Source organism: Salmo salar, chromosome 06 (genome assembly GCF_965601325.2).
Source record: "Salmo salar chromosome 06, fSalSal1, whole genome shotgun sequence".
Taxonomy (NCBI): Eukaryota; Metazoa; Chordata; class Actinopteri; order Salmoniformes; family Salmonidae; genus Salmo; species Salmo salar.
Window position 1 is genome coordinate 31508653 of NC_138296.1, and position 26348 is coordinate 31535000.

Sequence of the window (26348 nt, forward strand, 5' to 3'; positions counted from 1 at the left end):
TCCCCTTCCTCCCTCCCCCGTCTTGTCTCCTCCCCACCCTCCCTCCCCCGTCTTGTCTCCTCCCCTTCCTCCCTCCCCCGTCTTGTCTCCTCCCCACCCTCCCTCCCCCGTCTTGTCTCCTCCCCTTCCTCCATCCCCCGTCTTGTCTCCCCCCTTCCTCCCTCCCCGTCTTGTCTCCTCCCCTTCCTCCCTCACCCATCTTGTCTCCCCCCGGTCCTCTCTCCCCCGTCTTCCCTCCCCCCCTTCCTCCCTTCCCCCTCTTCCCCCATCCTCCCTCCCCCTTCCTCCCCCGTCTTCCCTCCCTCCACCCGTTTTCCCTCCCTCCCTGTCTTGTCTTCCCCCCCCATCTTCCATCCCCCCCGCCCGTCTTGCCTCCTCCCCTTCCTCCCTCCCCCCGCCCGCCTTGCCTCCTCCCCTTACCTCCCTCCGTCCGTCTTGCCTCCTCCCCTTACCTCCTCCCCTCCCCCGTCTTCCTTGCCCCTCCCCCATGTTCCTCCTCCCCCTCCCCCCTTTCCCCTCTTCCTCTCTCTCCCTCCCACTTCTTCCTGCTGCAGGGCAGAGTGGAGCAGTAGACATCAATCTTAAGGCCGGCTTCTCTTCTTTAGCTGTGGCGGGCTGACAGCCACAGAGCTTGTTACCCAGTTTACAGCACTGACCTGCTGGCTCATCTCTCACTCCCATAAAGAGAGTGAGTGATGGGGTGGCATGGGAAAGAGGGAGAGGGAGGAGGGGAAGGAAGAAGAGAGCGACAGACATACAGCATGCATGACAATAGCAAACGCCTCTCCTCATCTATCCCTCCATCCATCCATCTCTCCCCAACGGTCTAAACCGCTTACAGCGCCCCTCCCACTAGCCTAGCTCTGCCTGTGACCACTTTCCCTGCCCTCCCACTAGCCTAGCTCTGCCTGTGACCACTTTCCCCCCCCTCCCACTAGCCTAGCTCTGCCTGTGACCACTTTCCCTCCCCTCCCACTAGCCTAGCTCTGCCTGTGACCACTTTCCCTCCAATCCCACTAGTCTAGCTCTGCCTGTGACCACTTTCCCTCCAATCCCACTAGCCTAGCTCTGCCTGTGACCACTTTCCTCTCCCCTCCCACTAGCCTAGCTCTGCCTGTGACCACTTTCCCTCCCCTCCCACTAGCCTAGCTCTGCCTGTGACCACTTTCCCTGCCCTCCCACTAGCCTAGCTCTGCCTGTGACCACTTTCCCTGCCCTCCCACTAGCCTAGCTCTGCCTGTGACCACTTTCCCTCCCCTCCCACTAGCCTAGCTCTGCCTGTGACCACTTTCCCTGCCCTCCCACTAGCCTAGCTCTGCCTGTGACCACTTTCCCTGCCCTCCCACTAGCCTAGCTCTGCCTGTGACCACTTTCCCTCCCCTCCCACTAGCCTAGCTCTGCCTGTGACCACTTTCCCTGCCCTCCCACTAGCCTAGCTCTGCCTGTGACCACTTTCCCTCCCCTCCCACTAGCCTAGCTCTGCCTGTGACCACTTTCCCTCCCCTCCCACTAGCCTAGCTCTGCCTGTGACCACTTTCCCTCCCCTCCCACTAGCCTAGCTCTGCCTGTGACCACTTTCCCTCCAATCCCACTAGTCTAGCTCTGCCTGTGACCACTTTCCCTCCAATCCCACTAGCCTAGCTCTGCCTGTGACCACTTTCCCTCCAATCCCACTAGTCTAGCTCTGCCTGTGACCACTTTCCCTGCCTTCCCACTAGTCTAGCTCTGCCTGTGACCACTTTCCCTCCCCTCCCACTAGCCTAGCTCTGCCTGTGACCACTTTCCCTCCAATCCCACTAGTCTAGCTCTGCCTGTGACCACTTTCCCTCCAATCCCACTAGCCTAGCTCAGCCTGTGACCACTTTCCTCTCCCCTCCCACTAGCCTAGCTCTGCCTGTGACCACTTTCCCTGCCCTCCCACTAGCCTAGCTCTGCCTGTGACCACTTTCCCTCCCCTCCCACTAGCCTAGCTCTGCCTGTGACCACTTTCCCTCCCCTCCCACTAGCCTAGCTCTGCCTGTGACCACTTTCCCTCCCCTCCCACTAGCCTAGCTCTGCCTGTGACCACTTTCCCTCCAATCCCACTAGTCTAGCTCTGCCTGTGACCACTTTCCCTCCAATCCCACTAGTCTAGCTCTGCCTGTGACCACTTTCCCTCCAATCCCACTAGTCTAGCTCTGCCTGTGACCACTTTCCCTGCCTTCCCACTAGTCTAGCTCTGCCTGTGACCACTTTCCCTGCCTTCCCACTAGCCTAGCTCTGCCTGTGACCACTTTCCCTGCCTTCCCACTAGTCTAGCTCTGCCTGTGACCACTTTCCCTGCCTTCCCACTAGCCTAGCTCTGCCTGTGACCACTTTCCCTGCCTTCCCACTAGTCTAGCTCTGCCTGTGACCACTTTCCCTGCCCTCCCACTAGTCTAGCTCTGCCTGTGACCACTCAGATGTCCATCTCCTACATGCTCCTTCTCACTACACTACTAATACCAGGGATCACACCATTATATCCTGAAAGAGATGTAGGCTGTGTCCCAAATGGCCGCCCTAGTCACGAGTAGTGCACTAAACATGGAATAGGGTGCCTTTTTGGACCACAATTGTAGCTACTGTAGAGTCTGGACGGTGTGTTAGCTAGTGGACAGAGGTGGCTGGGACACCTGGCAGATGATGACTGATAGACTGGTGTGGAAACAGCTTCTCTAGAGACATCAGGGTGATGGGAGTGCTGATAGGAGTCCTGCTGGGCTACAACCTCGGTCAACAGAGACAAATCCTGTTCAAATACACACCATTAGCCCAGTGGACCGAGGAGATTACATCTGTAGTCACAGACAGGAAGCACACTAAGACCAAGTCAAACACAACTAGAACTGACAGTGCCAACAGGAAAGGCTATACACCACCAGACGTACCCTGGCACTTACAGTACAGTAGGATGAGGTGTGTGTAGGGAATTTAACAGACTTTGATCATGTGTGGATGAGATGTAAATACGGCTGAGTGCAGCAGTTTCAAATGGGTGTTTAACCAGTCAATCGTTGGCAGACATGGTCACCACACACACTAATGACAACTCAGTAGATATTGAAAGACAACAAGGCTTTTACAATCCAAAATATCTGTATTTTGTGTTGAGACTAAACATTTGTTAGCGTTTTGACAGTGATGTAGGAGTGCGTTCTAATTCCACCAATGAGGAAAGTAGTCCTGAAAAGGGTCAGAGTAAAAACAGTTGATATAATATGTTTTTGTATGTCGTTTTTCTTAGAGAAAAAGGTTGGACATTTTGAACATTAAAACGTGTTCATCTCCATCTTGTTTCTTGCAAAAATCACCTTCCTTTTCGCCCTTCGGCGAGAAAAATGCTTAAAATGTTATTTTGTACAAGATGGATGTCAAACATGAACTACAGGGGTGCTTCTCTGCTCAGGGAAGATGACTGGGACATGGTGGCACTTCATCACCCAAAACTTTCTCTTTGTCCATTTTTGGTTGTCTTTTTTGTTTGTTTTTCTGATTTCATACATAAAGCTTGGATTTTTACACAATGCTACAAGGCCTTAAAAAAAAAGTAAAGTAAAAAAAAAAATCTATTTACAACTTCTACCTCCCTCCTATACCCAAACACTCTGTTCTCTACAGGTGTACAGGGTAACACAAGGTAGTCACTGTCTATATTCAGTTATCAGGGTGGATCATCCCTTTTTATCATCGTCTTTGTACCAAATCCATACCATCCCCCCTGTATTTTCAGCTGAGGGAGGAGGGAGGGAGGGAGGAGCTCTGGTATCAATCTGGGCATCTCGAGGTTCTGGAGGGGGCCTGGAGGAGGAGGAGAGCAGAGTAGGGCCTTCTGTGGTCCCAGGGCAGAGCAGAGCTGAGCAAGGGATCCAGCGACACTAGGACTGTTTGAGGCGTTTGCGTGGGGGTCCAAGGAAGGGGCACTGGGCCGAGGCCAAGGAGCGATAGGCCTCAGCCACCAGGTGGGGGTGGGATGCTACCATGGACTTCCAGCCAGACGTCTCCATCACCTCAGCAGCATGGCTAGAGAGAGAGACAGAGAGAGAGACAGAGGTGGGGGAGAAAGAAGAAAGGGCGAGAGAGGGGGAGGGACAAAGAGAGAAAAGTCAGAAGGAGAGGAGGAAAGAGTGAGGCAGAGAGAGATAAGGAGAGATATTAGCACTGTTCTCACTGGCCCCTCCATCCCATCCCTCCCTCCATCCTCCACACAGGCCTGACAGACTGCATATCACTGGGCCCTGTGGGAATCCCCAGCGTCCTCACACCCTCAGGGTGCTGTACTATCACGCACACACATACATGGCCTTTAATGACATTTGTTCTGTGATTTGTGTGTGTGTGTGTGTATATGTTAATAAAAGTGTGTGTGTGTGTGTCCAGCAGCATACCTCCCAGACATCCAGCCCACCTCTGACCCAGTTCCCTGGTAGGGACATGTACCCCCTGCTCCCTCTAATGGCCAATGGGCTGTGAGCTATGAGCTGTGCCTGGGGTTAGCAGACCAACAAAGGGCACAGAGAGAGCAGCCACAGCTGGAGAGCAGGCCAGGCCCAGGGGGCTGGGGGAGAGGGGGCGGAGAGGAGAGAGAGAAGGGAGGGGGAGATGAAGGAGAAGCGGAGGGAGGGAAGGAAGGAGAGAGGGAGGGAGAAAATGGAAGGAGAGCGAGTGGAAGAAAGGTGGGAGCTAACAGTGGTGTTGACTGCAGGGCGGGGGGAGGGAGGTCTGGGGTTTATTGGTTACACTGTGTAGTTTCTTTTCTATATTCGTCCTCTTTATTGATTTAAGTTGTTGTCGATGTTGTCCGAGGGAGGAGGGTGGATAGCGCCTTGCAACCTGGAGTCTCCCATGGTCAATTTCCACAACAACAACACAGTCAAATTAAACTGTCATAATGCCCATAACCACAATTAATGACCAGGATTAGGAGTGGAATCACAGGAGAGAGAGAGAGAGAGAGAGAGAGGAGTAGGAGAGAGAGAGAGAGAGGAGTAGGAGAGAGAGGACAGAGTAGGAGAGAGGGGGGTCAGAGTGTAACATAACGGGGGAGAGGGTGTGTGCAGGAGAAGGGACTGAAGAGAGTACAGAATATAGAGGACCAAGGCCCTCTTCACATAATTAAAATGCCCTTATTGGTATGGCAAGTTCAATGGATGGCCTTCGTCAGTGTTGACTAAAGGGAACAGTAATGTCGTGTTCACATTAATGTTGACGAATCATAAGCAACCAGCACATTGAGGAGCAACCTCATGCCGTGTATGGCCTCGGTCATAGAGAATCACTCTAGTTAAAGGAATACTTCGGGACATTGGCAATGAAGCCCTTTATCTACTTCCCCAAAGACAGATACAATTGTGGATACCATTTTAACGTCTCTGTGTCCAGTATGAAGGAAGATAGAGGTAGTTTTGCAAGACAATGCTAACTAACGTTAGCGCAATGCCTCAAAGTTTATGGCTATCTGCTAGCATGCTACCTCTAACTTCCTTCATACTGGACACAGAGCTATAACAAATGGTATCCACGAATTCATCTGACTGAGGAAGTAGATAAAGGGCCTCATTCTGAAATCCCAAAGTATACCTTTATATCCCAGCCATACAAGTTCAGATTTCTCAAAACATGTTTGCTGTTAAATTGCCCCTGTTAATATGGCATAAAATTGGTCTGAGAAGAGGAAGAATACTATTTCCAAAAAGAGTAATCGAGCTCCCAGTGAAAATGAATGATGATATTTCTGTGTTAGGCATTTAGCGAAAATGTTCTGAGTGAGAGCTACAGTAACGGTATGTGCTAGGTATTTAGTGAGAGCTACAGTAACGGTATGTGCTAGGTATTTAGTGAGAGCTACAGTAACGGTATGTGCTAGGTATTTAGTGAGAGCTACAGTAACGGTATGTGCTAGGTATTTAGTGAGAGCTACAGTAACGGTATGTGCTAGGTATTTAGTGAGAGCTACAGTAACGGTATGTGCTAGGTATTTAGTGAGAGCTACAGTAACGGTATGTTCTAGGTATTTAGTGAGAGCTACAGTAACGGTATGTGCTAGGTATTTAGTGAGAGCTACAGTAACGGTATGTGCTAGGTATTTAGTGAGAGCTACAGTAACGGTATGTGCTAGGTATTTAGTGAGAGCTACAGTAACGGTATGTGCTAGGTATTTAGTGAGAGCTACAGTAACGGTATGTGCTAGGTATTTAGTGAGAGCTACAGTAACGGTATGTGCTAGGTATTTAGTGAGAGCTACAGTAACGGTATGTGTTTGAGTGAGGAGTATAGAATGAGAGAGGGGTGCAGTGTGTGTGTGTTTGAGTGAGGAATATAGAATGAGAGAGGGGTGCAGTGTGTGTGTGTGTGTTTGAGTGAGGAGTATAGAATGAGAGAGGGGTGCAGTGTGTGTGTGCCACTCACTAGTTGATGAAGTCCACAGCCTGTGTTTTGAGTTGGTCTGCACTGTGCAGGTCTGCCAGGATGAGGATCTCTGCAGTGTTCTCCACAGACAGACTGGTGCATAGAGCATCCTCACACATCACCTTCAGCCTCTCCAGAGCATACTGACAAAGAGATGGGGGGGAGAAAACTAATATATTTGTACTTGCTATCTATCACTATTTACAATAGGAAATGCTGGACTGTGTAATGATTTAATAACATCAAATTGCTCCTGTCACGTTAATGAAGCTAGTTTGACTTTGAGAGAGAGGGAGAGGGTTTGAAAAGGAGTGTTGACAGTGAGTGGTGGAGGTGGAGCGCGGGAACCAGGGAGAGAGAGCAGAGATCATGGTAGTGTGTAAACACTGAAAGGTGATTTATCTGACGTCCTGTTAAACCCTGGGTGTCCAACTCAACACACCACGGTACAGTCCACCCACAGTGTAGACAAACACACAACTCTGGGGCAGAAAGTCACTCACAATTGGCCTGGCCACCATCCACACATTGACAGATAGGTGAGTGTGTCTGATAAGGGAGTAATTGGTGTAAAGGTAAATGATTAAAGAATCCAACCCTGAAACGTAACTAATTAGTAATTAGTAGTTATGTAGCATGCATAATGAATAATTAAAGTACTAAACGTAAGTCCCATAAGGTCTAGTAGAGACCCGGGAGGAAGAGAAATGTGTGTGTGTATGAGTGTGCCTAAGAAAATAGTAGACTGTTTGACCCGACCTAGTGAGAGAACTTAGAGAAGAAAGGGAGTAACTCAAGGTTCCTCTAATCTCGGGGGAAAGGAACAGACAGTGCTGGGTAGTGATTAACAGTGGTGAGAACTCCGGGGAGGGATACAACTCACCTACTGTTCGTGTGTATGTGTGTAGGATATCTACTGTTCGTGTGTATGTATGTGTGTAGGACATCTACGGTTTGTGTGGAGGTATGTGCGTAAGTAGGGAGTGAGCATAAAATGAATGTCTTTGTATTATGGACTTCAGAACGTTCGCTGAATAAACTGTACTAACCTTTTGCAGAAGCTGAGTCTTTCCCTAATTATTCTTAACCCAGTGTCTTACAAACCTTGGGGATTAGTCAAAGCTTATTGATTGTTAGTTATTATCATTGGGATAGAAAATTCTTCTGACAGTGTCCTTGCGTGCAAATGGGCACATCACATATACACTACATGACCAAAATTATTCACACCTGCACGTCAAACATCTCATTTCAAAACCATGAGAATTAATATGAAGATATTGCAACAAAGGGGGGACTAACAGCCACCACTCTTCTGGGAAGGCTTTCCACTAGATGTTGGAACATTGGTGCAGGGACTTGCTTCCATTCAGCCACAAGAGCATTAGTGAGATCAGGCACTGATGTTGGGCGATTAGGCCTGGCTCGCAGTCGGCGTCCCAATTCATCCCAAAGTTGTTTGATGGGGTTGAGGTCAGGGCTCTGTGCAGGCCAGTCAAGTTCTTCCACACTGATAGACAAAATATTTCTGTATGAACCTCGCTTTGTGCACGGGGACATTGTCATGCTAAAACAGGAAAAGGCCTTTCCAAAACTGTTGGCACAAATTTGGAAGCACAGAATCATTTAGAATGTCATTGTAATGTGTAGAGTTAAGATTTCCCTTTACTGGAACTAAGGGGCCTAGCCCGAACCATGAAAAACAGCCCCAGACCATTTTTCCACCAAACTATGCATTGGGGCAAATAGCGTTCTCTTGGCATCCGCCAAACCCAGATTAGTCTGTCGGACTGCAAGATGGTGAAGCATGAGTCATCACTCCAGAGAACGCTTTCCACTGCTCCAGAGTCCAATTGCAGCGAGCTTTACACCACTCCAGACGACGCTAGGCTGCTTGGCCATGGAAACCCATTTCATGAAGCTCCTGACAAACAGTTCTTATGCTGGGTTGGTTCCAAAGGCAATTTGGAACTCGATAGTGAGTGTTGCAACCGAGAGCAGACGATTTTTAAGCGCTACGCGCTTCAGCACTCGGTCCCATTCTATGAGCTTATGTGGCCTACCACTTTGCAGCTGAGCCGTTGTTGCTCCTAGACCTTTCCACTTCACAATAACAACACTTACATTTGACCAAGGGAGCTCTAGTAGGGCAGAAATTTGACAAACTGACTTGTTGGAAAGGTGGCATCCTATGATGGTGCCACGTTGAAAGTCACTGAGCTCTTCAGTAAGGCCATTCTACTGCCAATGTTTGTATATGGAGATTGCATGGCTGTGTGCTTGATTTTATACACCTGTCAGAAACGGGTGCGGCTGAAATAGCCGAATCCACTAATGTGAAGGGGTGTCCACATACCTTTGTATATATAGTGTATGTACCCACACACACACAAAGCCCCACAACATTGCTAATCTTCAGACTGCAGCCAGGAGGACTGAGGCTGGCGATTCAGGTGAGTGTGTATTACATAAGAGCTGTACTATTGTGTAGCCAGACAGGCTGCTGGTATAGCATCAGAGGGGTAAGGAGGACCTTAGTGAGACCTGGCCTTGGCCTCCAGTTATTCCAGCAGCTCCCTACAGAGTTACACACATGCACCGTTAAATAAATCACACACACTGCATGAGAAAAGAGAGGGAAGGAAATGAATGGGAGGAGAGAGGATGAATGCAGAGTTAAGATGAGGGAGTGTCACAAAAGGAATCCTTGAGGAGCGAAGTGCAGCACTTAATACAAACAATGTAGGGTGTGTGTGTGTGTGTGTGTGTGTGTGTTCGCGCATCAACAGATCTGGGGTCCTAGCAATTACTCAAATATGTTGACAGAAAACCAAGGAAGTTATGGAGGTTGAATTCTGCAACATTCAGTTCATTTATTTAGAGTCATATACACCTCACAAAGACCTAGCATCATTCTGCACTCAGGACCACTACATATGGTACATAGCATCACATACACCTCACACACATGAACATAACATCCTGTACACCAGGGAACATTATAACATATGATATACTCACTCACTCATCCATACAATATGATATCAGATACGATATACACACCTCATTCCTCCTCCACCCACACTAACCTTGTCAGCCGCAGCCAGCAGGTCATCAGCCATCTTGTCCAGGTTGGGGGCTTTGCCCGTGTAGATGAAGCACATCATCTCCTTGAACACCTCGGGCTCCACATCATTGATTTCCACACGGTTCTGGAGGAGAGAAGAGACCCAGGGCAGTGCTCAGAGCCTATATTACCACAACTTCCAAACATTAGACCCATTATGAGCACTCCATTGACTGTGATCCTGTTCCAGCAGTCTTCCCATGATGCAGTCTGCTTAACTCATTTCAGATAACTTCACCTATCTACACTGAACAAAAATATAAACGCAACATGTGAAGTGTTGGTCCCATGTTTCATGAGCTGAAATATAAGATCCCATTCCTGTTGGTGAGCATTTTTCCTCGGCCAAGATAATCCATCCACCTGACCGGTGCGGCATATCAAGAAGCTGATTGAATAGCATGAACATTACACAGGTGCACCTTGTGCTGGGGACAATAAAGGCCACTCTAAAATGTGCAGCTTTGTCACACAGCACAATGCTACAGATGTTTTAAGTTTTGACAGAGTGTGCAATTAGCATGCTGGCTGCAAGAATGTGCACCAGAGCTGTTGCCAGAGATTTGAATGTTCATTTCTCTACCATAAGCCGCCTTAAATGCCGTTTGAGAATTTGGCAATATATCCAAAAGGCCTCACAACCGCAGACCACATGTAACCACGCCAGCCCAGGACCTCCACATCTGGATTCTTCACCTGCGGGACAGTCAGGGGGGAAGAGGAAGGGGGTGCTGAGGAGTGTTTGTCTGTCTGTAAATCTGTAATAAAGCCCTTTTGTGGGGAAAAACTCATTATGATTTGCTGGGCCTGGCTCCACAGTGGGTGGGCCTATGCCCTCCCAGGCCCACCCATGACTGCGCCCCTACCCAATCATGTGAAATCCATAGATATGGGCCTAATGAATTTATTTCAATTGACTGATTTCCTTATGAACTGTAACTCTAAAATTGCTGCGTTTATATTTTTGCTCTGCATAGCTAATTTTACTATCTACTTTATCATTCATGTCACAAACCCACCATGTCTAAACCCATAAAACACACACACACACCAAACCAGAGATGCACCTCTGAAACAGTCTGAACACGTTCAACCCCAAAATTGAAAACGACATTTGAGATGTATTTTTTTCCCCCCACAGTCGATTCCTGGAATTAATCCGGAGCATTCGTTCCCAACGAACGGTGCCTGCAGCCAACGGCAAGCGCTCTTTATCGCTCGTCGGCACGGTAACGGTAACCTGAACCCTTTTCTCCGCTCCGAGAGGCAGAACAAGGCAGTAAACCAATTATGTTGCTGCTTTATCGTCGTCACGGCGACCTGAGGTATTTCAGCGGGGTCAGGCCGGGTATACAGACAGCTTATAGCACATTAATGTTACACTCTGGACACTAACAAAACAGCACACTACAAATCAACCCATTACACATTAGCACAGACATACACGTGTTTGTTTATCACCAACAAAAAAACATTCATGCTGTACAGAGTGCACATGTGATCTTTCATGGTCTACCAACACAGTCTACCAATACACACAAACAGGCACAAGGCTTGGCTGTTATTGTGTTTATTTACAAACGCATTCATTCTCCCTCTATAGATTGTTGAATCTGTTTTCTCTATCATATGGGGGCACATCCTTCCCCCTGATGAAGACACCCACTTAAATAGCAATTAAGATGTATTTCCTCGCTGTGTGCTTTATAATTTCCCCATTTGAGGAGGGCCCGCATCAATATTCTGCCAACACGACCTCTAAATCACTGACGTTCAATCTCACCTCCTCCCTATCAGATGAGCAGGACCCACCATGGCACGGGACTCACACACACACACAAACCTAGCAAGGATCTATTTTGGTCAAACTCCCACAAATCCTACAGTTACAGATCTTACAGTGAGCCTGCCAACTCCATGCAGACAGAGGCAACATTCTGGAAGGGTACAGTAACTGTATACACACATCCCTGTCTGAACTAGTGATGATGCAACAGAGAGAAAGATATGTGAAGATCCTCCCCACTGAGACACAGGACTGTTCAGGTCACAACACTGTCTACAACACTCACCTTTTTACTCTCCTCCATCTCATGCTCAAACATGGCACTGAACACTGGCGATCGGGCTGGAGGGGTGGAGGGGGTAGAGAGAGCACATCAAAATGTATGTCACATGCGCCGAATACAATGCTTACTTACAAGCCCTTAACAAACAATGCAGTTCAAGAAATAGAGTTAAGAAAATATTTACTAAATAAACTCAAATAAAAAGTAGCATACCGAGGCTATATACAGGGGGTACAGGTTAGTTGAAGTAATTTGTACATGGATAGATTGATAGAGCAAGCATGCGAGAGAGCGAGAGGAGGAGAGAGAGAAGGAGGGAGAGAAGGAGGGAGAGAGATGGAGAAAGAATAGTTTAGTTGGCTGATGTGTCTCCCATCTGTCTGTCTGCCAGCCACAGGGGCAGTGGAAAGAAGGAACAGCCTCCTGTACACAGCGTCCTGCTACTGCTACTCCCAAGGCCTAATGAAGCCATCTTCAATGACTTTGACCAGCAGCACCAGTTCTCACTGAAGACTAGCAGGGCCATGAACCAGGAGATACAGGATGTGCCCCCAAATGGCACCCTATTTCCTATATAGTGCACTATTTTTGACCAGAGATTTGTCAGAGAGAAAGAGATAGAGAAACCCAACCCCACAGCAGCACACAATTAAAACGGCTCAAAATGACTCAATAATTGACAGCGATTCCCATTCTCCACAGGGAGACAGTTCCCCCCTCTAAATCATCATTGTTTCATAGTCTGCATGTGTTGTTCTAATAAAGAAATGGGATTCCTCTCTATTACAGTATTAGACTAGTGTGCTTGGGAGTAGGACAACTGGAGTGTTGTTCCATAGCTGAGAGTTGTTTTGTTGTGAGTGTTGTTCCATAGCTGAGAGTTGTTTTGTTGTGAGTGTTGTTCCATAGCTGAGAGTTGTTTTGTTGTGAGTGTTGTTCCATAGCTGAGAGTTGTTTTGTTGTGAGTGTTGTTCCATAGCTGAGAGTTGTTTTGTTGGGTTGTTCCATAGCTGAGAGTTGTTTTGTTGTTCCATAGCTGAGAGTTGTGAGTGTTGTTCCATAGCTGAGAGTTGTGAGTGTTGTTCCATAGCTGAGAGTTGTGAGTGTTGTTCCATAGCTGAGAGTTGTGAGTGTTGTTCCATAGCTGAGAGTTGTGAGTGTTGTTCCATAGCTGAGAGTTGTGAGTTTTGTTGTGAGTGTTGTTCCATAGCTGAGAGTTGTTTTGTTGTGAGTGTTGTTCCATAGCTGAGAGTTATTTTGTTGTGAGTGTTGTTCCATAGCTGAGAGTTATTTTGTTGTGAGTGTTGTTCCATAGCTGAGAGTTGTTTTGTTGTGAGTGTTGTTCCATAGCTGAGAGTTATTTTGTTGTGAGTGTTGTTCCATAGCTGAGAGTTATTTTGTTGTGAGTGTTGTTCCATAGCTGAGAGTTGTGAGTGTTGTTCCATAGCTGAGAGTTATTTTGTTGTGAGTGTTGTTCCATAGCTGAGAGTTATTTTGTTGTGAGTGTTGTTCCATAGCTGAGAGTTATTTTGTTGTGAGTGTTGTTCCATAGCTGAGAGTTGTGAGTGTTGTTCCATAGCTGAGAGTTATTTTGTTGTGAGTGTTGTTCCATAGCTGAGAGTTATTTTGTTGTGAGTGTTGTTCCATAGCTGAGAGTTATTTTGTTGTGAGTGTTGTTCCATAGCTGAGAGTTAATTTGTTGTGAGTGTTGTTCCATAGCTGAGAGTTGTTTTGTTGTGAGTGTTGTTCCATAGCGGAGAGTTGCTTTGTTGTGAGTGTTGTTCCATAGCTGAGAGTTGTTTCGTTGTGAGTGTTGTTCCATAGCTGAGAGTTGTTTTGTTGTGAGTGTTGTTCCATAGCTGAGAGTTGTTTTGTTGTGAGTGTTGTTCCATAGCTGAGAGTTGTTTTGTTGTGAGTGTTGTTCCATAGCTGAGAGTTGTTTTGTTGTGAGTGTTGTTCCATAGCTGAGAGTTGTTTTGTTGTGAGTGTTGTTCCATAGCTGAGAGTTGTTTTGTTGTGAGTGTTGTTCCATAGCTGAGAGCTGTTTTGTTGTGAGTGTTGTTCCATAGCTGAGAGTTGTTTTGTTGTGAGTGTTGTTCCATAGCTGAGAGTTGTTTTGTTGTGAGTGTTGTTCCATAGCTGAGAGTTGTTTTGTTGTGAGTGTTGTTCCATAGCTGAGAGTTGTTTTGTTGTGAGTGTTGTTCCATAGCTGAGAGTTGTTTTGTTGTGAGTGTTGTTCCATAGCTGAGAGTTGTTTTGTTGTGAGTGTTGTTCCATAGCTGAGAGCTGTTTTGTTGTGAGTGTTGTTCCATAGCAGAGAGCTGTTTTGTTGTGAGTGTTGTTCCATAGCTGAGAGCTGTTTTGTTGTGAGTGTTGTTCCATAGCTGAGAGTTGTTTTGTTGTGAGTGTTGTTCCATAGCTGAGAGTTGTTTTGTTGTGAGTGTTGTTCCATAGCTGAGAGTTGTGAGTGTTGTTCCATAGCTGAGAGTTATTTTGTTGTGAGTGTTGTTCCATAGCTGAGAGTTATTTTGTTGTGAGTGTTGTTCCATAGTGGAGAGTTGCTTTGTTGTGAGTGTTGTTCCATAGCTGAGAGTTGTTTTGTTGTGAGTGTTGTTCCATAGCTGTGTGAGGGTATTATAGAGATGAAGTGCCGAGCTCGTTCTGCAGTAGACAGAGAGAAGCACCACACTGTTTTAGATCACATGACCAATAAGAAGCCAATTTAAAGCGTTCCGCTCAGCCAGCACACACACACTCCACAGCCCTTTTGATCCTGCTCTGTCCGTCTCCACAGCGATTAACGGCCCGGAGAGTTGTCACAGGAACGGTGGTAGAGAGGGAGAACAATGAGGGGAGTGGGTGTCACCTAACCAGGTAGCGGAGGAAGCGAGGGAGAAGGAGAAAAGGAGAGAGGGAGGTGCAGACAGCCAGATGAGAGGGTGGAGAGAGAGAGTGAAGACCCCAATGCCACAGTAGCACACAATTAAAATGTCTCAAAATGACTGGATAATTGACAGCCATTCCCATTCTCCACAGGGAGAGTTCCTTAAAGTTTCAGTCAGATACTCAGTCACGGGGCTATATTTGCAGCTGCCATTAACAGCCTGCTCTTTGGCAATGTCAACTTCTAAAAGCCAGCACTCCACTATTTTCCAACCCTGGCGCAAGGGTTGGTAATTTACCTGTCTTATATCAGCTCGCTGTGCGGTGGGAGGGGCGGTGCGGTGGGAGGGGCGGTGCGGTGGGATGGGTGGAAATATTTGGGGTGTCCTTAAATACGTGTGCCAATGTCCCAATTTCAAGCAGCGCTTCTGGTGATATTTAAGACTCACCAAAAGCTGGATTTTGTGGTAATGCAATTGGTTATAGCATTGATTTGGTCAGTGGAGGCTCAGAGTAGCATAATCAGTAGCCTATAAGCAATGTTTTATAAAAAATAATATGAGCATCAAAAACAGTCAAACATTAACGTTTTTTCTTTATATTGGACATTTTTATCCATGCAGCTACTGTGAAAAGTTTGGACTCATTAGGCCTTTGTGCGATGCCCATGGAATGAAAGGTGTCAGTGACTGTAGGAAGTCAGTTTAGGAACATTAAGTTATTACAATAGACTGCTTGTATTTATTCCTTTATCATTTTGACAAAAAAAAAATCCATCTTCCACTTTTATCTGAACCTACATGTCAAATTACGGAAATTCCGATCGCTGTCCTTGGTGCTGAATCCGCACGTAGCCTGTTCATTTGTTTACATTTTACGTGGCAAAGTCACTAACCGGCCATATCAACAGCGATGGTAGACTTATCTTATTATAATGTTTGGGCAATGTCCATGGCTGTTAGCGCAATGTGTGTAGATAAATATTTCCATGTTGAAGCCAATATCAAAAAATACATAGGCTATGTTTGTTTTAACTAGGCCTATTGTATGGTTAGTGCGTACTATTTAATGAACTATATTCAATGGATAGGACAAACATCCATGCCTCCGGCCCAAGAGCCCTAAGTCTACGTGTGCACACATTGCCTTACGCTCATGGAACGAGAGATGTGATTTATGATATCATGCATCTGACCCGATCCGGTTTAGAAATATTGCTGTAAGTTATTTTTTGCTTAAAAACAAACTTATTTGAAAGAGTCACCATCTATGGGTTTATGGCAGGGATGGGGCTGGGGGGTACCCAAAAATCTAAACTTATGAGGGGCCACGGTTGCTTGAGGGTCTGCGAGTAGAACATTTTGGTTGCCCCCCCCCCTGTTGACAGTAGAAGGTCATGTTTTTACGTTTTACAGTTAATTTTTTGCAATTGTACACATTTTGCCATGGGGTGCAGAGAAAATGTTGCAGTTTTAAAGGTGCAATATGCAGAAATCACTCCGCCATATCCTGTCTGGTAAAATTCTAATAGTTCGCCTGATTTCAGTTTGTGACAAAACAAGCAGTGTAGAGAATTATTGGAACATCTAAAACACTGAAATATATTTTCAATAACAAAAAATTATGTATTTTCAGCTGTTTAATGCTATTGTACAAAAACAAAAGTAAGAGACACAAAAACAAACTTATGAACAGGTAGCATAGAAAGTGTACATTGAACAGATCTACCGCTTCTTAGACTTGCTTTCAATGAGAATGACAGATCTATAACTCACATTTCTTTAACTGCTGATAAACACATTTAGAAATTGCACCTTGTGTGTTCTACTATTCTAACTCACAACAGTAAGTTGAGACCCCAACTGTAGAAGTGCAAATATGATCTGTGAGATGGTACCATTATGTTTATAAAACATTACATTTATGAGTAGTATAACAGTGAGTGGACATTCGCCCTCTATTTTGGATCTTTATCCAGCTCCTTTAAAAAGTATGGATGTTTGTAAAACCCTACATAGTCCACGTATTCTCTGTATTATATGCCCACGTGGAGCAATTATGGTACCTTCAACTCAAAATGTAAACATAGCTTATGTAGAACAAGTTGCTGTTTAGTATTTATTTTTTTATTGTTCTTTTTGTTGTAATTTCACCCCCTTCTTCTCCCCAATTTCGTGATATCCAATTGCAATCCAATTACGATCTTGTCTCATTGCTGCAACTCCCCAACGGGCTCACGAGAGGCAAAGGTCGAGTCATGCGTCCTCCGAAACATGACCCGCCAAGCCACGCTTCTTAACACCTGCTCGCTTAACCCGGAAGCCAGCCGCACCAATGTGTCGGAGGAAACACCATTCAACTGACGCCTGGAGGCGCCTGGCCCGCCACAAGGAGTGGCAAGAGTGCAATGAGCCAAGTAAAGCCGCCCCGGCCAAACCCTCCCCTAACCCGGACAACGCTGGGCCAATTGTGCGCCCCACTATGGGACGGCCGGTTGTGACAGCCTGGGATCAAACCCCAGGCTGTAGTGACGCCGCAACACTGTGATGCAGTGCCTTAGACCGCTGCACCACTCAGGAGGCCCAGCTGTTTAGTTATTACAATTATACACTTTCTTTTTAGGCCTCATTGATAGCTTAGTGAATTTAGTCTTGCTTATTGACTATGTTTGGCATGACCACACTGCAATTTACAGTAGGCCTAGCCCCTATATCAGTGTGAATGCTATAGCCTATGTTTAATCATGTATTTCCATATTAAAGCAATGCAATTAAAACAATGTGGAATGCAAATATGTTGAAAATATTTAGCAAATATGGGGAAGGATATTTAACGAACTAGGCTATAAGGGACTAATATTGGAATTGGAGTTGGTGACAACGCTACACATAAATAAACAACTTAAAGCAACTACATATTTAGCCATGGAGCACGTTCCGATTGGTCAGTGTGGGGCCAAGCCTCGACACACCCACAACGTGTTTTATAAGTCCAGACCTTTCGCTCCACTGCCAGCTACAGTGGCCATAATTCTGGTTGTGAAAATTGTACTACGCTACCACCAGCGCTAAGATTTAACATTGTGTTAGGTTTGTTACAACAGAGCCCATAGTCTGTGTTTCTGTCATTGATGTGTCAATATCTGTAAGAAGTCGGTCCGGTGTTCTGTGTGGTCAGTATGCACGTGCGTGGCGTGTGAGACAAAAGTAGTCTTACCTGCCAGGATGGCTTTGTGTGCCTGGAACTCCTGTCCCGCCACACACAGGGAGCAGTCAGTGAAGCGGGAGTGTTCCCACAGCCCTCCCAGCTCATCGGCCAGCCTGCAGTCTGGCACCTTCACCATGTTCATAGTGTTCTGACCTGAGATGTTCACAGAGTCCTGCACCACACTCACCTACAGGGAGGGAGAGTTAGACGGAGAGACAGGAGACGAGAGAGAAAATGAGAAAGAGAGAAAAAGAATGAGAAAAGTAAATAAAGAAAAAGACAAAGAAAGAAAAAGGAAGAAAGACAGAGAAAGGGAAGATCAGTCAGTCTACTCACACTGTATACATTACAGTAACCAACAGACAGACATCAGTGGTATTAGACCGTCTATCACCTTACACCTTCTAATGGACAAATCAGACAACACACATTAAATCATATACAGGAAGACCAGCCATTAACAGATGATCTCTGCCACACCAATCAATACATCAACCGTTAAATAAAGCTGCCATGCAAACACACACCTCCAAGAATTAACGGTGTGCTCTGCTCATTTACCACATCCACTCACAAACAAGACAGGGACTTGACTCAGTCTATTAATCATTAGGGTGTGTGTGTGTATATATATATTCTCCATGCTGGCTTAGCCACCTGTTCAAGACAACATCGAACATACTAATTTATCTCACTACAGGACCGCGTGCACCTCACACAGTCTTGTACAACTAACCTTGTTGGGACACCAAATGTAGTAACATTCAAGATCCTATTTCCCCTCCTAACCTTAACCCTAATTCTAACCTTAACCCCCTAGAAATAGCATTTGACCTTGTGGGGACTAACAAAATGTCCCCAGTTTTTGTTCGTTTACTGTTCTTGTGGGGACTTCTGGTCCCCACAAGTATAGTTAAACACGTCCACACAGACACACTCCTATTAGGTTATCAGCAACCTTTAAAACCACAGAAGTAAAGAACCAAACATTGCCCAACAATTTCCAAGAAGAATCCAAACATTTTGAAGCAGCATTCCTAAAGACACTGAAACGATTCCCGGAAAAATATGTTTCATTTCCACTAAAACTGTTCCCAGAAAAAGCTGTGTCATGGCCACTGAAACTCCCAAATGCATCCCAGTAAGGTGACCTTGCTACTGGTCTGTTCAGACAGGGAGGGATGGAGGCTGTCCCCCATGAAAAACACCCTCCCTGTCCCCCTCTCTGTCTTTCCTCTCTCCGTTCCTCTGTCCGCCCGTCCCTCTGTCTGCCCATCTGACTCAGGCAGAGACGAAAGGGGAGAAAAACACACAATGAAAAAGTGTGTGGCAAGCAGGAAATTGAATGTCAAGGACCCTTGTTTGCTCCTGATGGAGGTGTAAGTGTTAGCCTGGGGTGGAGAGAAAGACAGGGCGGGAGGGTTAGACATGGAGAATAAAAGACTGGGATAAAAAAGGCAGGACAGGGTGACAGACAGAGAGAAATAATAGGAGGGTATAGGATCCCATGGAGGGAATAGACTCTCATAAACACAAGCTCATTTCCTGTGATGACATTACAGGGGCACAGTACAAAGAAAATGGTGCTGTTGAGAGGAGAGCATTGTGACCATGAGTATTGTGTATCCCTGTGTGTGTGGCACAGTCTGGTACCCACAGCTGGCTCCATAAATCACACTCCAGGGGGACTTTAGTATGAATGATGTACATCCATCTCCACACACACCCCTACACAGACCTACACACACATTCACTCAAGAGTACTCACAAGGCACTCATAAGACATTGATTAGCAACTCATACAAAGACTGGGAGAAACGGACATGTGTGGAGGAGACATGAAGATTGAGATGAGAGAGAGAAGGAGAAAGAAGACAGTATAGGAGGCAGATTAAAAGAGGTAAACTGGAGACTGAGTAAGAGGGAGATAACATGTAAGTCAACACAGACAGCACTGGGTCTGTTGAAATGCACTCTGTATGGCCGCGTCTCAAATAGCGCCCTATTCCCTATATAGTGCTCAGCTTTTGACTGTAGGGAATAGGGTGCCAATTGGGCCGCACTAAGTATCTATAGTGGCAAATACAGACGGGAGTGTTTCTGTTTCATGTGCGTCTGTTGGTATAAATAAACCAATAAGCATGGTGGTGCACTCAGCCGCTGTATGGCACGGCTAGCCACGCTAGGCTAATCACACTGGCTAACCTGGCCCATTATTCCATCAACTAACCAGGTGGAAACAACACTTTGCTGTAGCTCTGCAGCTAGCTTCTATTTACACACACTGACCGAACTACTCTCTGTCTTCACCCCTCAGTCATGTTCTCCTGTCATCATCTTCATCACCAGCATGTTCAACAATCATCACCATCATCCTCGTCAGCAAGGCCGTTTATTACTGAATCATTATGGTGGCGATGTTCATTAATGGCCTTAACCCCTGACCTGCTGGTTTCTTTATTAATGACTCACAGCAGCCCTCTTGATCTCAGCAGACCAGACAGTTGCTATGGAACCTCAGAGCCCAGAAGATTCATTCATTTATGCGTCAGTCTCTTTTACTCCTCTACGTGTCGGTTTATAGATTTACAGTATGCCATGCGTGAAATGGTCCTGAAACAATTTGCAAATCAAGTTCATTAAGTTATGGAACACTTTCTTTTCCCTCCACTGTGTCTTATGTTCAATATGAGACTTTTCTCTGATCAATCCAGAGCTGACTGGGTCTCGTACGCACGCACACCTTTCCTCAGCTCTGCCTTAATAGGTGTGTGATCTTTTAAACTTGTCGTCTGAACCCCCGAGCGCAGAACTCATCAGCAGCTTTTTATAATGCATGACTGGCCCTTCCTCCGCTCTCTCCAAGCCGCTCTCCAGTCAACCAGAGTAAACAGTGCTGCTCAAGACACACACAAACTATATTGAATGCAAACACAGTGTCTTTATAAACATACTTTCCTCAGAGGTATCAGCAATCCCCAAAATAAGGCCACACACTTCTAAAAGCCCACACTCACACATGCATACATTAAACCAAATGACTTAAATCTAGGTGCTTAACTGGGGCAAAACATACCAGTCAACCCTGCTGGCAACCCATTAAAGCTTCATAGTGGATGAGCCAAATTATTCCCCTACTTTATTAGATGGTGAGTGACAGTTAACACTACTGATGAGCATTCCATTGAGTCCGTGGAGACACCATTCACACCAGGGTACTGGACTAGATCTACAGTTGGTATTTCAGCAGACCAGCCTGCACCTGCACCCGACCGCCACAGACGTTTTTGAGTGGATCGACACAGAGACGGTGGCAGAGGCATATTTCATGCATGATTTGAAGTCAAGCTGGTGAACGACGCGCACGAGAGAGAGAGCGGACCGGAGCCACAGCAGCCAGTTTCCCATTGTTTCAGAGCCATGTGTTACTGTTGTCTCGCCAGGTTTGTTCTTCCACAGAGACAAACAACTGCCTGGGTGGCAGAGAGAAGTGCAGACAGACCAACGCAGACACACGGATGCAGGAAAACAGGCAGGCCAGCCATTCAGGTCCCTTGAAAGTAGCTGTGTTTTCTCTGCTGGAAGATCAGAGACACTAAACTGATAGCTTTGAGACGGAGGCCTGATTTAACAGCGCCTGAAGCAAGCGATCTGGAGGAGCACGGGAGGAAGACCGCTACTGGGTGCTTCCTTCTGTATAAGAACAACTAAAGGGGCTTTTTGATTGGGTTTAAAGATCTGTTGATGTTGTTGCGTCAAGGTGTAACTTGTTCTCAACCTGAACGAGGTGGCCTAGAAATTAAGGTTTTGAAATACCCTCGTACGATAATACCGTTTTAAGCAAATATGAATATTTGTACATTTGATATAAATACATGCAGTCAACTTGTGCACTAGGTAATAGACGAAGCAGATTACATTCATTATTTTGACTGTTACATTACTTTTAATTATGAAGCTTAGCAGTACTTGTTCTCCAAAACAGCTGTCACGTGTGTTTATTTACAAAGAAGCACAATGAGCAAAACGGGAGCTTCTTAAGGCCAGTCACTCCTTGCAGCGCAACTGAAGGTGATCAAGTTACACTTGTATGATATTCACTACTAATGTTTGCCAGCTATATATCTTATAACTATTAAGTTAATTATCTAAGATGTGACAAATTCTCTCCAGCTAGGTTTTGCTAAACAGCTAACGTTAGCTTGAAATATCAAGCTTCTTGTAACAGAAGAGATAATCCTCTCCTGGATTAAGATCCCTGCTGACTAATATTTGTTTTGTGTGTTTTGAGATACTTGCAAACTTGTATGAGCTGGGTTGTTGGTCTTAGCGCTCGTTAGCGTTTACTTAACCGCTATGGGTCTTCTTTTGTACCTGTTAGCATTCTGGTACGCTAACAAAATGCACCCCTTGTGTGCACTACCAGTAAGACCGCCTATCCTGGGAAGGCACAAGCACGGTATGAAGGTATGCAAATCTGGATACCGCCTAACCCAACTAGGAACAGATACACTTGAGGTCAACGTTGAGGACACAGCGAAATGGTGAAAACCCAGTAGATTTTATTTTATTTTTACCTTTATTTAACTCGGCAAGTCAGTTAAGAACAAATTCTTACTTTCAATGACACCTAGGAACAGTGGGTTAACTGCCTTGTTCAGGGGCAGAACGACACATTTTTACCTTGTCAGCTCGGGGATTCGATCTTGCAACCTTCCGGTTACTGGTCCAACGTTCTAACCACTAGGCTACCTGCCGCCCCATGAGGATCAGATGAGGATCAACATGAAACAAAAGGCACTTTTCTCCTCTCTCACCTTCTCTCCATCTATCACTATTCATCTGTCCATCTCAGTTACTGGGTCTCTAACCCTCGTTCTTTCTCTCAAGTGTCATCTTGCTTTATTTCTCTCTCTGTCGCCAACTCCTTTCTTCACCATTTTACCCTCGCTCTCTCCCTACTCCAAACTAGGCTTGGGCGGTATATCGTATAACGGTGTATTTGGAAAAAGCCACGGGATGGTTCTTCCAATATTCAAAAATATTTATTCAAACTTTCTCAATAAAGGTTCATATTTGTAGCTACTTTTTAAGTTGTTACCTGCAGTCCACTTGTGCAATACGTTAGGAGATAAAGCAGATTGCTTTCTTCATTTCACCTGTCACATTTTAAATGATGAAGCTTATCGTAATTCCCCAGAACACTTGAGCCAGTCACGTGTTTGTTTATAGACAGCACAACGGGTAAAGCCATGTGGTGAGTCCACAGCATTCTATATCTATCAGTGAGTCTCTGTTGTGCAGCGCACATGAGGTGATGAAGTTACACTTAATACAATTCACTACTCAATGTTTTCCATCAGATATCTTAGTATGGCTTTCTGACAGAAGTCAAAGATCTCTGGATGAGCTATTTTTCCCCTGTGCTTCCGACTAGTGTTTTTCCCCCCCTCCATTCTTCTCCCATCTGGTCCATGTACACATGCTGCTCTTCCTTCAGAAAAGCAAGCATCACAACTTTGTTCATTTGCACAATTTATCTTGTTCACTTTCGCTTGTAAATGTCCATACAGATCGAAAATGATATCCGGTAGCTAGTAGCTATGCTTGTATAACTTTATGAGCTGGATTTGCCAGTCTTTGCAATTAGTTTGTTCGTTTTTTGTCCATTAGCATTTAGCTATGTGATTTCACTATTATAGTAGTTTGTGCTAATTTTGTTAGCATTCTGGTAATACAGGCCCAATGGGCTTTTCATGTGTTTTTAGCACCCACCTTGTGTGCTATGCCAGTTATACCGTAAATCCTGGTATATGAGAAGGGCGATATGACAATATGAAAATCTGGATACTGCCCAAGCCTACTCCAAACCCTGTCACATCTTCTCTCAAACTATTTCCACCCTCTTACACCCATCTTCCATTCATCCCATTCTTTCTCTGTCTACCCTCCCTAACCAAGTCTCTCACTTTGTGTCTCAGTCTCACTGAGCCTCTACACATCTCCCCGTCTCAGTTTTGGGGAGGTGTGTGAGGCGAGAAAGGGAGGTGTGTAGGGAGGTAGATAGGGGTGAAGAGAGCAGCTGGAGCATCTGCAGCAGTCTCCTCTGACAGCAGCGTAGCATATGGCAGGGCCCTGTGAAGGATGGGCGCTGTCACCCGGCAAAGTGCTTACCCACAGACAGCCAGACAGCCAGGAGAAAGAAGGGGGGGTGACCAAGAGAGAGAGAGAGAGAGAGAAAGAAAGAGCAGGAGTAAGAGGAGGAAACAGCTGAACATCAGCACCCACCTCATTTATTCACACACTCCCTGGGAGGAGACAGTGGAGATAAAGAGGAGAGAAACGATATGGAGGAGAGAGAGAAAGATAGAAAGAAAGCTCTGGATACAAAGAGGCTGTAGGGTGGTTAGGATGAGACTAGAAGCACTATTGTATCATCACTGTTATGAAGTAAGAGTTATGCTGGGGTAGAATGAGAAAACCCTTCAGTGGTTCATTCACTCCCTGAGGTGACAGAGTGGGTGAAAAAGATGGAGGCTACCTGAAACAAGCCAATCATGCCCACCAACCGATGCTCTCTGACACTACCTCGGTCTGCCTAAAGGTGGACCACTGACTTACCAATTTAGGATGACTGAGTATCCGAAAGACACTTCTGTTCAACTTTCTGAATAGAGCTAGCCACACTTAACAGTAAGCAAAACCCCTTAGGCAGAGATACAGTACGTTTTATGAGGAAGTTCTCCAACTCATGTATGTAAGGGGTGGAAAACTACGGTCCTTGAGAACTACTGGTGTGCAGGTTTTGCTTCATCCCAGCTGGTTTTGGAACAAAATCCTGCACACAGTTCTCCAGGACCGGAGCTAAAGATCCATACAGTACACTGCTTTAAAACTAGATCCATACAGTGTATTTAAACTGTGACCTTGGTGAGTGAGGTTAGTATGAGCCCTGTCAGAGATGAGAGAGAGAGAGACCAGCCATTTACCAGGGTGTCTCATTAGAGAAGTGAGGAAAGTAAAGACACTTCTCCCCCACATACCAACCCATTAATCTGTCTGCCTGCACATTTCTCCTATCCATCCAATTCTGCCCATCATCTCCCCTTTTTCCTGTCATCCACATGTCCTTTTCTCTCACTCTCTCCTCCTCCGCCCCCTCCCACCCTCTCTCCTCCTCTGAAGGGACCTCGCCTTTCCTTCACTCCTCCTCTCAGAGCACCTCGTGACAGCCAGCACAGAACCTTTAATGGGAACTATCTTCTCATTAAATACCTGCAGGTGTCTGGAGCTTTGGCAGAGATGGACAGAGGGAAGAAGATTATAACGGGCGCAAGATCACGGGCGCGAGATCACGGGCGCGAGATAACAAGAGAGCGAGCGATAACAAGAGAGTGAGCGATAACAAGAGAGCGAGTGATAACAAGAGAGCGAGAGATAACAAGAGGGAAGAGAAAAAAGATGGCTAGAAAGGATGGCCGGGATTGTTCTGGCACTCCCCTACATGACACCCAGCCAGTTCGCTGGTGTGGTGTTTAAATAACTGCCTAAGGAGCAGACAGAAAGAGGGCTTTCAGCTGGCACCAATTCACACTGGTACATGTCTCCTCTCTACCACACACCCTGTTCTACATCTCTGCCTGAGGGGGAAAGATGAGGGGCCAGGGGAGGGAGAGAGAATAGGAAAGGGAAGGGGGCCACAGGAGAGGATAAGAGATGGAGAACAAATACCAGGAGAGAGGGAAGAGATGTCTGCTGGGCTCTGGGGCTATTCCACCCTCTCAGAGGCAGGACGGGACCATATGGCCATGAAAGAGAGAAAGAGAGAGAAATAACGAGAGAGAGCGAGCGAGCGAAATAACGAGAGAGAGCGAGCGAGCGAGCTATATAACGAGCGAGCGAGCGATATAACGAGAGAGCGAGCTATATAACGAGCGAGCGAGCTATATAACGAGAGAGCGAGCGAGCTATATAACGAGAGAGCGAGCGATATATATAACGAGAGAGCGAGCGAGCGATATATATAACGAGAGAGCGAGCGAGAGAGCGAGCGAGCGAGCGATATATATAACGAGAGAGCGAGCGAGAGAGCGATATACACTGCTCAAAAAAATAAAGGGAACACTAAAATAACAGATCCTAGATCTGAATGAAAGAAATAATCTTATTAAATACTTTTTTCTTTACATAGTTGAATGTGCTGACAACAAAATCACACATAAATAATCAATGGAAATCCAATTTATCAACCCATGGAGGTCTGGATTTGGAGTCACACCCAAAATTAAAGTGGAAAACCACACTACAGGCTGATCCAACTTTGATGTAATGTCCTTAAAACAAGTCAAAATGAGGCTCAGTAGTGTGTGTGGCCTGCACGTGCCTGTATGACCTCCCTACAACGCCTGGGCATGCTCCTGATGAGGTGGCGGATGGTCTCCTGAGGGATCTCCTCCCAGACCTGGACTAAAGCATCCGCCAACTCCTGGACAGTCTGTGGTGCAACGTGGCATTGGTGGATGGAGCGAGACATGATGTCCCAGATGTGCTCAATTGGATTCAGGTCTGGGGAACGGGCGGGCCAGTCCATAGCATCAATGCCTTCCTCTTGCAGGAACTGCTGACACACTCCAGCC

At 46.1% G+C, this 26348-nt stretch overlaps 1 protein-coding gene across 1 annotated transcript in view; it reads right to left on the reverse strand.

Annotated features, from left to right (window-relative positions):
* Positions 1-3098: 3098 nt before the first annotated feature.
* The window catches only part of spop (speckle-type POZ protein), a gene marked incomplete at its 5' end in the record, with an annotated part of 90257 nt that continues 67007 nt past the window's right edge, over positions 3099-26348 (reverse strand). Inside the window, 5 exon segments of the mRNA NM_001140403.1 lie at positions 3099-4041; positions 6427-6569; positions 9516-9638; positions 11626-11681; positions 17722-17899. Of these exon segments, the coding sequence (NP_001133875.1) occupies positions 3897-4041; positions 6427-6569; positions 9516-9638; positions 11626-11681; positions 17722-17899 (645 nt within the window). The 3' untranslated portion in view covers positions 3099-3896.